The sequence below is a fragment of the Pseudophryne corroboree genome, chromosome 1 (genome assembly GCF_028390025.1).
Source record: "Pseudophryne corroboree isolate aPseCor3 chromosome 1, aPseCor3.hap2, whole genome shotgun sequence".
In the NCBI taxonomy this organism is placed as follows: Eukaryota; Metazoa; Chordata; class Amphibia; order Anura; family Myobatrachidae; genus Pseudophryne; species Pseudophryne corroboree.
In genome coordinates this window covers 587,449,459-587,466,103 of record NC_086444.1, presented here as the reverse complement: position 1 = coordinate 587,466,103, position 16,645 = coordinate 587,449,459, and the positions used below count along the sequence as shown (strand labels likewise).

The 16,645-nt window shown below is 44.0% G+C and overlaps 2 protein-coding genes across 2 annotated transcripts; both read right to left on the bottom strand.

Annotated features, from left to right (window-relative positions):
* Positions 1-1,296, bottom strand: LOC135036836 (paraneoplastic antigen Ma3-like). Its single transcript, XM_063954491.1, has one exon. The coding sequence runs from the start codon at positions 1,294-1,296 to the stop codon at positions 1-3; it is 1,296 nt and encodes a 431-aa protein (XP_063810561.1).
* A 6,143-nt stretch (positions 1,297-7,439) lies between these two features.
* LOC135036683 (paraneoplastic antigen Ma3-like) lies at positions 7,440-8,735 on the bottom strand. The gene has a single exon (XM_063954474.1). The coding sequence runs from the start codon at positions 8,733-8,735 to the stop codon at positions 7,440-7,442; it is 1,296 nt and encodes a 431-aa protein (XP_063810544.1).
* Between the last annotated feature and the right edge of the window lie 7,910 nt (positions 8,736-16,645).

The following is a 16,645-nucleotide window of genomic DNA, read 5'->3' as shown; positions in this document are numbered from 1 at the left end:
TTATTGGGGAGCCTGTGAGGGGTTCACAGTACTCCCGTTGGAGTTTTCCAACTGATCATTTCGTGCCTGACCAAAGGTCTGGGATATTCCTCTCCTATTCATGGCCGTCACTGGACATTCAAAAGATCGGTGTCCTGGCTGTCCACAGCTATAACATATTATGTGACCTCTACTGCCACTTCCACGACTCCTTCCTCTACCCGACTCTGATGGCCAGGAGGACCTAGATGTAGCTTGGCTTTGAAGAGCGATCAATTGATCTATTTTTTTATTTTGTTCCTCTAACAATTTGAACAATCTGTCATCTATAACTGTAGGTGTCGGAGTAGGTATTATAGCTATAATCCGCTTAATAGTTTTTTCTCTGGTCTCTATCTGCACCTCCTCTAGCTTAACTTCTTTTACTAATTCAGTCAACGTAGGGGTGGTCCCAGAAGTACGTGTACACCTAAGACGTTGGGCCACGGGGTTGTTGGTCAAAGCTCCTTTCAGTACTTGTTTCATTCGACTCTCATCCACGGTATCCTTCGCTATACCTCCTTTTTCAACAATTTGGTATATCAACCTATCAACTCTGTAAATATACTGCGTCAGGGTTTCTCCAGGCTCCTGATATGTTCGATGTAGTCTGGCTAACAAATCGCCTACATCTTCCAGGGTACCGTAGGAGAAATCTAAGGCTTCGATGTAATCTTGAAGGGTAGCCGTCGATTTACTGCGTCGAGTGGCCTGGATCACCCGCATAGCAGGTCCCCGAAGACTTTCTACTATGCGCTGCTTCTTGATGTGTTCCGGGCATTGCCACTCTTCCGAGTGTTGAATAGCCGCTTCTCGCCAGGTATCATAGGTTTCTTCTCCGTCTGGAACCGGTGAAATCCCTGAAAATATCCTTAATCTACGATAGCCACCCTCATAGTGCCATCTCTCTAGTTGGCTGACCATCTTATCTATCATCGTTTCAACCCCGGTTCCACTGGATTCCACAGTACTTTCGATGGGTGCCGAAGTGGCTATAGTCGGGTGGGAGCACTCCCTCGTGGCTGAGGCTCCATTACCCCTATCTTCTTCAGAAGTGACTTCTTCCATACTAACCGGCCATACCAATTTAATCTTGCCCCCAGGGACACCTTCCACCACCAACATACTTGGTATTAAGGTTGGATCTAAGGGTAGTCTATTGCTCATCAACAGCGCGAAGGTGTCTCCAGTCTGCCGTTTCCACCGATCTACCATACATGGATGGCTAATGCCATATAACTTTCCTACAGCCCGAACGGCTGTTTCATCACTGATCATAGATAGTTTTCCCACTAACCCAAAACTACATAAGGGTTCTACCTCCTTTTCCCTACACCACCTATAGATATCAACACTGGTTACCTCTTCCATAGCTTTTCCTTTATTGTGGTAGGTAAGTACCTTATTTATCCTTGGTATTTATAATCTCAGCAGTGCCTCCATAAATGTAACCCTATTCAAGTTGGTAATTTGGATTATGATATTATTCAGCGTTTCAATATATAAGTGCCTCCACCCAAGCTTGAGTTTAATTTAGGCTTGCTTGGGAAAGCCTGTGAACACTAGCTATTGTTAACACTTACTCCGATTGTAATAACTATCATACCTTCACTGCTTGTTCTTCTTTTGTGGTTTCAGAGCTTCCTGTGACAAGATCAACAGTACTCCCGTCCGCTGGTATAGTATTGGTAAGTATTAATACAATTAATGATATTAATTAACACTCAACTAACTTATGTATCTCTTGTTTTGTTTTACTAATCCATCAATGAATATGTAACAACAAGTATTATCATCACAATTTGTCTTGTAAGTATCAATAGTTACGGTATAATACAACTACTATTTGCATGCATTACAAAAAATATTAAACCGGTAAAAATGAAGGTGATGCATCAAATAATACTATCAACCTATGTACTCCCCCTACCAGATTGTCTTTCTGGCAGTCCATTAAAATTATTCCCAATACTGGTCGACCTGAGTACTGCGTTGGTGCACAGTTGGGGCCCAAATGTAAGATTTTCAATTAACCGCGTGTGAATTGGATCCAGATCAATATTTCATCTAGATCAAGTGCGCAGTATTAATCCAATAAACCACAGTTGAACTCATCCTTATGCACTGTGGATCGTCTTCAATCAGTATATGCCATCAACCTGTAATGTTCTGAAGGCAATTCATCATGGGTGTATCAACCTATATCATCCGTTGAACCTCTACCTCCTTCCCACTACCACGGGGTGTTGATAGGAAGTAGTCAGCCCAGTATTACTGTAGTTCTTCCTTATTTTAGGTGACTACTAGTGTGATACACTGACTCAATATTATTACCTGTGCTCCAGAGAAGGATGATACTAACTATCTGTATCAAATCACTATTACTGTCTCTCCTTATCTGGATATACTGCTGATTAGCCTCTAAACACAACTTTACGGCTTGCTTGGACGGAGGTGTAGTTTAAGGTCAATGAAGTATATGCAGCAGAAAGGTTAATGATACTGACAATCTAGGGTTGACGCACCAGCAGGTTCAGTTTATATTGCATCCGGGTGAGTTATAATAAATGTCAGTGCTATATGCAATCCAACAGTCTCTGAGTGCTTTATTTACTAAGATCCACTAGTCAGTCCCACTGGTGCAGTTCATGTTTACTGATTACCTACAGCCTGTATATCTCTTGAAGTGTAGATGCTATCTACTTTAATAACTAGATATACACTGAGTTCAGGGCTGACTTTGTAGCACTAGGCATATCACTCACGTTTATATACTGTAGGAGGGGATGACGATGACATCGGCTGATCCTCCCCCAACTCCTCCTGCTGGGCGGCAATAGTTGGGCTGATCCTATCCCTTCCTGACGGGTCAGATCTGATGGTGCCTCCCCCTATTGCTCCAGCCCGCCTACCTCCTCTCTACTTCGAATGTATGGCGTGTGCACGGCTGCTCTCCCTCCGACTTGTTGCGGCGATCCGGGATCTAGACAGCCATATATGGGTAAGTCTGCTCTCCTTTTTTCTCCCTGCGGCCAGCCGAGATACAGTTCTCCCTGAATATAGTCCGGTATTTCCCCGTTCTCCATCGCGTATCTCTCTTGGGCTCCTGTCTGCATCACACCTCCTCAGCGTCAGCCCAGCTGTTTTTTTTTTCTTCTCAACTGTCACTATCCTTGCCCGCACGCTCCAGCTCTCCAGTCATGAGGGACAGTCTCTAGAAATTTCTCTCCAACTGTCCCCACGTGCAATATCCCTGCAGACTATGGATTAATATCAGGCACAATCATATATATACATTGCATTTAGGGTACATCCACATATTATCACAGAAATTTACAATAAATATTACAATTATATATACACCCCTTTGTCTGTATTTGATACGGGCTACATTCTCCCCCTGGTGAGTACACACAGATCATAGATCCTAGTGAACCTCACCATCTAAAGTAATTTGACCTGATGCATACCCAAAATAGGGCCATGACATCACCATATTGGGATGCACAATAAGAGGAATTTCCGTGGGAATCCCTAGTTGCTCATAGGTGAGTATCTTTGGGGGCTTCCTGACCCTCTTTGGCCTATGAGACATCAGTGGTGTATCTGCCAAATATCCTTCAGGGTCATCCATGGACACAGTTTCTTTCCTCACTCCCCAATCACCTTCAGTCTCCCCACCATTATCACTCTCATCATCCTCATATCCCCACTGTTGGGATGAGCTAACTATTTCGGGTTCCAACTTGTTACGATCAGGTTCGATACTACTATAGTCATTATCCCGATAATAATATCCAGGGGTATATTCTTCGGAATTACTTTCATTATCCTCTCTTGGGATGATCTTATTCTCTATACTAGTATCAGATGTCAGGATATCCTGTTCATTAGAGCTGTCAATCTCCTCCCATCGTATATCCTGGGCAATGGGGAGCAAATGCTGTCTATGGTAAGTTACCATAGGCCCCTGTCCGTCAGCTGCCATTAGTTGGTAAACTGGGATGTCTGGCAACTGCTTTATTACTATATAAGGGGTGGATCTCCATCTATTCCGCAATTTCTGCTTTCTTGGCAATCCTAGAGCTCGGATTAGGACTCTGTCTCCAGGCACCAATCGATTTTCCTTGACATGTCTATCAAATTGATTCTTGTTCTTTTCTCCCAATTTACATGCAGTCTCTGCAGCCATTTGATATGCTTCTTGAAGCTGCCGGCGTAGTTGCTTAACATAATCACTGTGGGAAGAGTGAGTGGCTGTATTGATTCGGGTTCCTAAGCAAACATCTATCGGCAATCTAGCCTCCCTGCCGAACATGAGGAAGTAAGGAGTATACCCTGTGGCTTCATTCCTAGTGCAGTTATATGCATGCACTAACGGGGCCACATATTGGCGCCATTTATATTTCCGATGTGAGTCCAATGTCCCTAACATGTTCAATAAAGTTCGATTGAACCTTTCGGGCTGAGGGTCTCCTTGAGGGTGGTACGGGGTAGTGCGAGATTTCGTGATCCCACAGCTCTGACACAGCTCTCGAATCAATCGACTCTCGAATTCCCGGCCTTGATCTGAATGAATCCTAGCTGGTAAACCGTAGTGCACGAAAAAATTTTCCCACAGCGTCTTAGCTACTGTTAAGGCCATTTGGTTAGCGGTTACATATGCCTGCGCATACCTAGTAAAGTGGTCGGTTACTATGAGTATATGGCAATCTGGTTTTCCGGGTCCATCAAGGGTAAGGAAATCAACACATATTAAATCCATGGGTCCTGAACTAGTTATATTGATCATTGGGGCAGCATGAGCAGGAAGTGTTTTCCTGAGAATGCAATTCCCACAGGTTCGACAGAAGTGATCTATGTCTTGATTCATGTAGACCCAGAAAAACCTATCCGATACTAAACCTTGGGTTTTTTCATATCCCAGGTGTCCATGCTGATCATGTAAGGATGCCAACACCAATTGTTTATATTTTGTAGGCAGTATGATCTGCATTTTAATATTTCCATCCAATTTACTAACTTTTCTATATAACACTCCCTTCTTCACAATCAACCTCTTTATTTGTCGTAATAAAGCTTTGGCCTTGGGAGACAACTGTGAACGGCAAATGCGTAGGTTAGGATCTTCCAGTTGCCGAATAAGGGGGAATATATCCGTGTCACTTCTTTGATCTTTAGCCAGCTGTTCAGATGTTACCATCCCCAATCCTTCCATTTCAATTTGACCTAACCAGCAATAGGATGGAGGTATAGCTAACTCTGAAGCTCCAGTAGTGATGATTGCAGCCATATCACTATTTCTATCTAAACTAATATGCTGACACAAGCCTCTCACCGCTGCCGCCGGCACTTCAACCCACTCTTCTATATAGTCCTGTGCTTCTTTATGTGGCATCCGGGACAAGGCATCAGCATCCTGATTATTTACCCCAGGGCGGTACTTTATGGTAAAGTCATAATTGGTTAATGCGGCCAGCCACCTGTGACCAGTAGCATCCAATTTGGCCGATGACTGTATATAAGTTAGGGGATTGTTATCTGTTTGTACCAGAAATTGAGCACCATAAAGATAATCATGAAATTTCTCGCTGACTGCCCATTTCAGTGCCAGAAACTCCAACTTATGAACCGGATAGTTGCGTTCACTGATGGCTAGCCCTCTGCTGACATAGGCAATAGGCCTCAATTGTTGTTCCTGCCTTTGATATAATACTCCTCCAAGACCCTCAAACGAAGCGTCTATATGCACCTCATAAGGCAAATCCGGCCGAGCATATGCCAACACCGGAGACTGAGTTAGACGTTCCTTCAAATTGATGAAGGCTTCTTCACACTGAATGGTCCACCTATTCCCAAGCGACTCCCTGGGTTTGTAGTATGTTCCTTCTCGCCGGTTATACCGGTTGGTGGTAACAGGCGGATATCCTCTAGTTAGATCTGTTAAGGGCTTAGCCACCTTGGAGTAGTGTGGGACAAATTTCCGGTAATACCCGCAGAATCCTAAAAAAGATCTTAATTCTTTTAAATTGTCCGGTCTGGGCCAGTTTTTTACTGTGGCCACTTTATCCGGGTCTGTAGATATCCCTTGTCGACTCACAATATGTCCCAAGTATTTGACAGACGATCTACACAATTTACAGTACACTTTTCTATTGATAACTTTAGCCCTCTAGCATGTAGTCGATCCAGTACTTTGAGTAATCTTTCATTGTGCTCCTCCAAATCTTTGCCAAATACAATAATGTCTTCCAGGTACACCAACACCTCACGGTAACACATGTCACCAACAGTTTGTTCCATAGTTCTTTGGAACGTGGCTGGGGCGCCTTTTATTCCTTGGGGCATCTTCAAGAACTCAAAGAATCCTATGGGACAAATGAACGCTGTCTTGGCCCTATCACCCTCACTCATTGGTATCTGATAATATCCACACCGTAAATCAAGAACGGAGAACCACTTACTCCCATGGAGGCAATCCAATGCTTCGTCCACTTTTGGCACCGTGTATTGATCCGGTACAGTCCTACTATTCAGAGTGCGATAATCTATACATAGACGAATTTCTCCACTCTTCTTTCTAGCAACCACTATAGGTGAGGCATACTGGCTCTCTGAATCAGCTATGACGTTGTTTTCTAGCAAATCACGAAGATGCGCCCTCACATCCTCGAAATCAGCGGGGGCCAATCTGCGCGATCTTTCCCTAAACGGTGTATTATCAGTCAATTTAATGTGGTGTTCCACCCCAGAGGCCGTCCCTAAGTCCCAGTCACTTTTGGAAAACACCCCTTCTCGTAGAAGTAGCTGCTCCATTAATATTTGTTTATTGTCACTATCGATGTCACTTCCTTTGAAACACGAAGAGATGGTCCCGATGGTGGATATTCGGGTGACCTCCTGAGGGAATTCAGCATTAGCTATGTTAGACCGGCTGTCTATTCGGTGACACCTTGTTCTATCCTGATCTATGGAATTACTGTAATCTACATGGTTCCCTCATTCTTGGTTCTCACACCACTTCCCGAGATTTCTGAACATATGGGTGTTGGTTCCCACAATAGCTGAAAGTTGACCATTATCCCCTGGTGAATCAGGGCATACCAAAGCGACAAGCAATACAGACTCATTTGGGGTAATGAGTCCTGGTTCTAAGGTGATATGTGTTACTATATAGCCCAGATAAGGATATTTCTGCTCGCTTAGGCCCCAAACAGTGAGCCCACTAAGGGGTTGTATAGGTACATCCGACAAATTCTCCCGATACCACGAGTCGAATACAATTGACACCTGGGATCCACTATCCATCAGCACCATACAATCACGACCATTTATCAGTGCTTTTACCAGTGGTGCCTGCCCCATTAGCTGATCAGGGATGGTATTAGACCATTGGGCACTCCCCATTGCACGCACATGTATTATTGGGGAGCCTGTGAGGGGTTCACAGTACTCCCGTTGGAGTTTTCCAACTGATCATTTCGTGCCTGACCAAAGGTCTGGGATATTCCTCTCCTATTCATGGCCGTCACTGGACATTCAAAAGATCGGTGTCCTGGCTGTCCACAGCTATAACATATTATGTGACCTCTACTGCCACTTCCACGACTCCTTCCTCTACCCGACTCTGATGGCCAGGAGGACCTAGATGTAGCTTGGCTTTGAAGAGCGATCAATTGATCTATTTTTTTATTTTGTTCCTCTAACAATTTGAACAATCTGTCATCTATAACTGTAGGTGTCGGAGTAGGTATTATAGCTATAATCCGCTTAATAGTTTTTTCTCTGGTCTCTATCTGCACCTCCTCTAGCTTAACTTCTTTTACTAATTCAGTCAACGTAGGGGTGGTCCCAGAAGTACGTGTACACCTAAGACGTTGGGCCACGGGGTTGTTGGTCAAAGCTCCTTTCAGTACTTGTTTCATTCGACTCTCATCCACGGTATCCTTCGCTATACCTCCTTTTTCAACAATTTGGTATATCAACCTATCAACTCTGTAAATATACTGCGTCAGGGTTTCTCCAGGCTCCTGATATGTTCGATGTAGTCTGGCTAACAAATCGCCTACATCTTCCAGGGTACCGTAGGAGAAATCTAAGGCTTCGATGTAATCTTGAAGGGTAGCCGTCGATTTACTGCGTCGAGTGGCCTGGATCACCCGCATAGCAGGTCCCCGAAGACTTTCTACTATGCGCTGCTTCTTGATGTGTTCCGGGCATTGCCACTCTTCCGAGTGTTGAATAGCCGCTTCTCGCCAGGTATCATAGGTTTCTTCTCCGTCTGGAACCGGTGAAATCCCTGAAAATATCCTTAATCTACGATAGCCACCCTCATAGTGCCATCTCTCTAGTTGGCTGACCATCTTATCTATCATCGTTTCAACCCCGGTTCCACTGGATTCCACAGTGCTTTCGATGGGTGCCGAAGTGGCTATAGTCGGGTGGGAGCACTCCCTCGTGGCTGAGGCTCCATTACCCCTATCTTCTTCAGAAGTGACTTCTTCCATACTAACCGGCCATACCAATTTAATCTTGCCCCCAGGGACACCTTCCACCACCAACATACTTGGTATTAAGGTTGGATCTAAGGGTAGTCTATTGCTCATCAACAGCGCGAAGGTGTCTCCAGTCTGCCGTTTCCACCGATCTACCATACATGGATGGCTAATGCCATATAACTTTCCTACAGCCCGAACGGCTGTTTCATCACTGATCATAGATAGTTTTCCCACTAACCCAAAACTACATAAGGGTTCTACCTCCTTTTCCCTACACCACCTATAGATATCAACACTGGTTACCTCTTCCATAGCTTTTCCTTTATTGTGGTAGGTAAGTACCTTATTTATCCTTGGTATTTATAATCTCAGCAGTGCCTCCATAAATGTAACCCTATTCAAGTTGGTAATTTGGATTATGATATTATTCAGCGTTTCAATATATAAGTGCCTCCACCCAAGCTTGAGTTTAATTTAGGCTTGCTTGGGAAAGCCTGTGAACACTAGCTATTGTTAACACTTACTCCGATTGTAATAACTATCATACCTTCACTGCTTGTTCTTCTTTTGTGGTTTCAGAGCTTCCTGTGACAAGATCAACAGTACTCCCATCCGCTGGTATAGTATTGGTAAGTATTAATACAATTAATGATATTAATTAACACTCAACTAACTTATGTATCTCTTGTTTTGTTTTACTAATCAATCAATGAATATGTAACAACAAGTATTATCATCACAATTTGTCTTGTAAGTATCAATAGTTACGGTATAATACAACTACTATTTGCATGCATTACAAAAAATATTAAACCGGTAAAAATGAAGGTGATGCATCAAATAATACTATCAACCTATGTATCAAAGATTGTCTTTCTGGCAGTCCATTAAAATTATTCCCAATACTGGTCGACCTGAGTACTGCGTTGGTGCACAGTTGGGGCCCAAATGTAAGATTTTCAATTAACCGCGTGTGAATTGGATCCAGATCAATATTTCATCTAGATCAAGTGCGCAGTATTAATCCAATAAACCACAGTTGAACTCATCCTTATGCACTGTGGATCGTCTTCAATCAGTATATGCCATCAACCTGTAATGTTCTGAAGGCAATTCATCATGGGTGTATCAACCTATATCATCCGTTGAACCTCTACCTCCTTCCCACTACCACGGGGTGTTGATAGGAAGTAGTCAGCCCAGTATTACTGTAGTTCTTCCTTATTTTAGGTGACTACTAGTGTGATACACTGACTCAATATTATTACCTGTGCTCCAGAGAAGGATGATACTAACTATCTGTATCAAATCACTATTACTGTCTCTCCTTATCTGGATATACTGCTGATTAGCCTCTAAACACAACTTTACGGCTTGCTTGTACGGAGGTGTAGTTTAAGGTCAATGAAGTATATGCAGCAGAAAGGTTAATGATACTGACAATCTAGGGTTGACGCACCAGCAGGTTCAGTTTATATTGCATCCGGGTGAGTTATAATAAATGTCAGTGCTATATGCAATCCAACAGTCTCTGAGTGCTTTATTTACTAAGATCCACTAGTCGGTCCCACTGGTGCAGTTCATGTTTACTGATTACCTACAGCCTGTATATCTCTTGAAGTGTAGATGCTATCTACTTTAATAACTAGATATACACCGAGTTCAGGGCTGACTTTGTAGCACTAGGCATATCACTCACGTTTATATACTGTAGGAGGGGATGACGATGACATCGGCTGATCCTCCCCCAACTCCTCCTGCTGGGCGGCAATAGTTGGGCTGATCCTATCCCTTCCTGACGGGTCAGATCTGATGGTGCCTCCCCCTATTGCTCCAGCCCGCCTACCTCCTCTCTACTTCGAATGTATGGCGTGTGCACGGCTGCTCTCCCTCCAACTTGTTGCGGCGATCCGGGATCTAGACAGCCATATATGGGTAAGTCTGCTCTCCTTTTTTCTCCCTGCGGCCAGCCGAGATACAGTTCTCCCTGAATATAGTCCGGTATTTCCCCGTTCTCCGTCGCGTATCTCTCTGGGGCTCCTGTCTGCATCACACCTCCTCAGCGTCAGCCCAGCCGTTTTTTTTTTCTTCTCAACTGTCACTATCCTTGCCCGCACGCTCCAGCTCTCCAGTCATGAGGCACAGTCTCTAGAAATTTCTCTCCAACTGTCCCCACGTGCAATATCCCTGCAGACTATGGATTAATATCAGGCACAATCATATATATACATTGCATTTAGGGTACATCCACATATTATCACAGCAATTTACAATAAATATTACAATTATATATACACCCCTTTGTCTGTATTTGATACGGGCTACATTCTCCCCCTGGTGAGTACACACAGATCATAGATCCTAGTGAACCTCACCATCTAAAGTAATTTGACCTGACGCATACCCAAAATAGGGCCATGACATCACCATATTGGGATGCACAATAAGAGGAATTTCCGTGGGAATCCCTAGTTGCTCATAGGTGAGTATCTTTGGGGGCTTCCTGACCCTCTTTGGCCTATGAGACATCAGTGGTGTATCTGCCAAATATCCTTCAGGGTCATCCATGGACACAGTTTCTTTCCTCACTCCCCAATCACCTTCAGTCTCCCCACCATTATCACTCTCATCATCCTCATATCCCCACTGTTGGGATGAGCTAACTATTTCGGGTTCCAACTTGTTACGATCAGGTTCGATACTACTATAGTCATTATCCCGATAATAATATCCAGGGGTATATTCTTCGGAATTACTTTCATTATCCTCTCTTGGGATGATCTTATTCTCTATACTAGTATCAGATGTCAGGATATCCTGTTCATTAGAGCTGTCAATCTCCTCCCATCGTATATCCTGGGCAATGGGGAGCAAATGCTGTCTATGGTAAGTTACCATAGGCCCCTGTCCGTCAGCTGCCATTAGTTGGTAAACTGGGATGTCTGGCAACTGCTTTATTACTATATAAGGGGTGGATCTCCATCTATTCCGCAATTTCTGCTTTCTTGGCAATCCTAGAGCTCGGATTAGGACTCTGTCTCCAGGCACCAATCGATTTTCCTTGACATGTCTATCAAATTGATTCTTGTTCTTTTCTCCCAATTTACATGCAGTCTCTGCAGCCATTTGATATGCTTCTTGAAGCTGCCGGCGTAGTTGCTTAACATAATCACTGTGGGAAGAGTGAGTGGCTGTATTGATTCGGGTTCCTAAGCAAACATCTATCGGCAATCTAGCCTCCCTGCCGAACATGAGGAAGTAAGGAGTATACCCTGTGGCTTCATTCCTAGTGCAGTTATATGCATGCACTAACGGGGCCACATATTGGCGCCATTTATATTTCCGATGTGAGTCCAATGTCCCTAACATGTTCAATAAAGTTCGATTGAACCTTTCGGGCTGAGGGTCTCCTTGAGGGTGGTACGGGGTAGTGCGAGATTTCGTGATCCCACAGCTCTGACACAGCTCTCGAATCAATCGACTCTCGAATTCCCGGCCTTGATCTGAATGAATCCTAGCTGGTAAACCGTAGTGCACGAAAAAATTTTCCCACAGCGTCTTAGCTACTGTTAAGGCCGTTTGGTTAGCGGTTACATATGCCTGCGCATACCTAGTAAAGTGGTCGGTTACTATGAGTATATGGCAATCTGGTTTTCCGGGTCCATCAAGGGTAAGGAAATCAACACATATTAAATCCATGGGTCCTGAACTAGTTATATTGATCATTGGGGCAGCATGAGCAGGAAGTGTTTTCCTGAGAATGCAATTCCCACAGGTTCGACAGAAGTGATCTATGTCTTGATTCATGTAGACCCAGAAAAACCTATCCGATACTAAACCTTGGGTTTTTTCATATCCCAGGTGTCCATGCTGATCATGTAAGGATGCCAACACCAATTGTTTATATTTTGTAGGCAGTATGATCTGCATTTTAATATTTCCATCCAATTTACTAACTTTTCTATATAACACTCCCTTCTTCACAATCAACCTCTTTATTTGTCGTAATAAAGCTTTGGCCTTGGGAGACAACTGTGAACGGCAAATGCGTAGGTTAGGATCTTCCAGTTACCGAATAAGGGGGAATATATCCGTGTCACTTCTTTGATCTTTAGCCAGCTGTTCAGATGTTACCATCCCCAATCCTTCCATTTCAATTTGACCTAACCAGCAATAGGATGGAGGTATAGCTAACTCTGAAGCTCCAGTAGTGATGATTGCAGCCATATCACTATTTCTATCTAAACTAATATGCTGACACAAGCCTCTCACCGCTGCCGCCGGCACTTCAACCCACTCTTCTATATAGTCCTGTGCTTCTTTATGTGGCATCCGGGACAAGGCATCAGCATCCTGATTATTTACCCCAGGGCGGTACTTTATGGTAAAGTCATAATTGGTTAATGCGGCCAGCCACCTGTGACCAGTAGCATCCAATTTGGCCGATGACTGTATATAAGTTAGGGGATTGTTATCTGTTTGTACCAGAAATTGAGCACCATAAAGATAATCATGAAATTTCTCGCTGACTGCCCATTTCAGTGCCAGAAACTCCAACTTATGAACCGGATAGTTGCGTTCACTGATGGCTAGCCCTCTGCTGACATAGGCAATAGGCCTCAATTGTTGTTCCTGCCTTTGATATAATACTCCTCCAAGACCCTCAAACGAAGCGTCTATATGCACCTCATAAGGCAAATCCGGCCGAGCATATGCCAACACCGGAGACTGAGTTAGACGTTCCTTCAAATTGATGAAGGCTTCTTCACACTGAATGGTCCACCTATTCCCAAACGACTCCCTGGGTTTGTAGTATGTTCCTTCTCGCCGGTTATACCGGTTGGTGGTAACAGGCGGATATCCTCTAGTTAGATCTGTTAAGGGCTTAGCCACCTTGGAGTAGTGTGGGACAAATTTCCGGTAATACCCGCAGAATCCTAAAAAAGATCTTAATTCTTTTAAATTGTCCGGTCTGGGCCAGTTTTTTACTGTGGCCACTTTATCCGGGTCTGTAGATATCCCTTGTCGACTCACAATATGTCCCAAGTATTTGACAGACGATCTACACAATTTACAGTACACTTTTCTATTGATAACTTTAGCCCTCTAGCATGTAGTCGATCCAGTACTTTGAGTAATCTTTCATTGTGCTCCTCCAAATCTTTGCCAAATACAATAATGTCGTCCAGGTACACCAACACCTCACGGTAACACATGTCACCAACAGTTTGTTCCATAGTTCTTTGGAACGTGGCTGGGGCGCCTTTTATTCCTTGGGGCATCTTCAAGAACTCAAAGAATCCTATGGGACAAATGAACGCTGTCTTGGCCCTATCACCCTCACTCATTGGTATCTGATAATATCCACACCGTAAATCAAGAACGGAGAACCACTTACTCCCATGGAGGCAATCCAATGCTTCGTCCACTTTTGGCACCGTGTATTGATCCGGTACAGTCCTACTATTCAGAGTGCGATAATCTATACATAGACGAATTTCTCCACTCTTCTTTCTAGCAACCACTATAGGTGAGGCATACTGGCTCTCTGAATCAGCTATGACGTTGTTTTCTAGCAAATCACGAAGATGCGCCCTCACATCCTCGAAATCAGCGGGGGCCAATCTGCGCGATCTTTCCCTAAACGGTGTATTATCAGTCAATTTAATGTGGTGTTCCACCCCAGAGGCCGTCCCTAAGTCCCAGTCACTTTTGGAAAACACCCCTTCTCGTAGAAGTAGCTGCTCCATTAATATTTGTTTATTGTCACTATCGATGTCACTTCCTTTGAAACACGAAGAGATGGTCCCGATGGTGGATATTCGGGTGACCTCCTGAGGGAATTCAGCATTAGCTATGTTAGACCGGCTGTCTATTCGGTGACACCTTGTTCTATCCTGATCTATGGAATTACTGTAATCTACATGGTTCCCTCGTTCTTGGTTCTCACACCACTTCCCGAGATTTCTGAACATATGGGTGTTGGTTCCCACAATAGCTGAAAGTTGACCATTATCCCCTGGTGAATCAGGGCATACCAAAGCGACAAGCAATACAGACTCATTTGGGGTAATGAGTCCTGGTTCTAAGGTGATATGTGTTACTATATAGCCCAGATAAGGATATTTCTGCTCGCTTAGGCCCCAAACAGTGAGCCCACTAAGGGGTTGTATAGGTACATCCGACAAATTCTCCCGATACCACGAGTCGAATACAATTGACACCTGGGATCCACTATCCATCAGCACCATACAATCACGACCATTTATCAGTGCTTTTACCAGTGGTGCCTGCCCCATTAGCTGATCAGGGATGGTATTAGACCATTGGGCACTCCCCATTGCACGCACATGTATTATTGGGGAGCCTGTGAGGGGTTCACAGTACTCCCGTTGGAGTTTTCCAACTGATCATTTCGTGCCTGACCAAAGGTCTGGGATATTCCTCTCCTATCCATGGCCGTCACTGGACATTCAAAAGATCGGTGTCCTGGCTGTCCACAGCTATAACATATTATGTGACCTCTACTGCCACTTCCACGACTCCTTCCTCTACCCGACTCTGATGGCCAGGAGGACCTAGATGTAGCTTGGCTTTGAAGAGCGATCAATTGATCTATTTTTTTATTTTGTTCCTCTAACAATTTGAACAATCTGTCATCTATAACTGTAGGTGTCGGAGTAGGTATTATAGCTATAATCCGCTTAATAGTTTTTTCTCTGGTCTCTATCTGCACCTCCTCTAGCTTAACTTCTTTTACTAATTCAGTCAACGTAGGGGTGGTCCCAGAAGTACGTGTACACCTAAGACGTTGGGCCATGGGGTTGTTGGTCAAAGCTCCTTTCAGTACTTGTTTCATTCGACTCTCATCCACGGTATCCTTCGCTATACCTCCTTTTTCAACAATTTGGTATATCAACCTATCAACTCTGTAAATATACTGCGTCAGGGTTTCTCCAGGCTCCTGATATGTTCGATGTAGTCTGGCTAACAAATCGCCTACATCTTCCAGGGTACCGTAGGAGAAATCTAAGGCTTCGATGTAATCTTGAAGGGTAGCCGTCGATTTACTGCGTCGAGTGGCCTGGATCACCCGCATAGCAGGTCCCCGAAGACTTTCTACTATGCGCTGCTTCTTGATGTGTTCCGGGCATTGCCACTCTTCCGAGTGTTGAATAGCCGCTTCTCGCCAGGTATCATAGGTTTCTTCTCCGTCTGGAACCGGTGAAATCCCTGAAAATATCCTTAATCTACGATAGCCACCCTCATAGTGCCATCTCTCTAGTTGGCTGACCATCTTATCTATCATCGTTTCAACCCCGGTTCCACTGGATTCCACAGTACTTTCGATGGGTGCCGAAGTGGCTATAGTCGGGTGGGAGCACTCCCTCGTGGCTGAGGCTCCATTACCCCTATCTTCTTCAGAAGTGACTTCTTCCATACTAACCGGCCATACCAATTTAATCTTGCCCCCAGGGACACCTTCCACCACCAACATACTTGGTATTAAGGTTGGATCTAAGGGTAGTCTATTGCTCATCAACAGCGCGAAGGTGTCTCAAGTCTGCCGTTTCCACCGATCTACCATACATGGATGGCTAATGCCATATAACTTTCCTACAGCCCGAACGGCTGTTTCATCACTGATCATAGATAGTTTTCCCACTAACCCAAAACTACATAAGGGTTCTACCTCCTTTTCCCTACACCACCTATAGATATCAACACTGGTTACCTCTTCCATAGCTTTTCCTTTATTGTGGTAGGTAAGTACCTTATTTATCCTTGGTATTTATAATCTCAGCAGTGCCTCCATAAATGTAACCCTATTCAAGTTGGTAATTTGGATTATGATATTATTCAGCGTTTCAATATATAAGTGCCTCCACCCAAGCTTGAGTTTAATTTAGGCTTGCTTGGGAAAGCCTGTGAACACTAGCTATTGTTAACACTTACTCCGATTGTAATAACTATCATACCTTCACTGCTTGTTCTTCTTTTGTGGTTTCAGAGCTTCCTGTGACAAGATCAACAGTACTCCCGTCCGCTGGTATAGTATTGGTAAGTATTAATACAATTAATGATATTAATTAACACTCAACTAACTTATGTATCTCTTGTTTTGTTTT

Coding starts and splice junctions, on each gene's coding strand:
- LOC135036683 (XM_063954474.1), bottom strand. CDS start 8,735: ATGATCAGTGATGAAACAGCCGTTCGGGCTGTAGGAAAGTTATATGGC.
- LOC135036836 (XM_063954491.1), bottom strand. CDS start 1,296: ATGATCAGTGATGAAACAGCCGTTCGGGCTGTAGGAAAGTTATATGGC.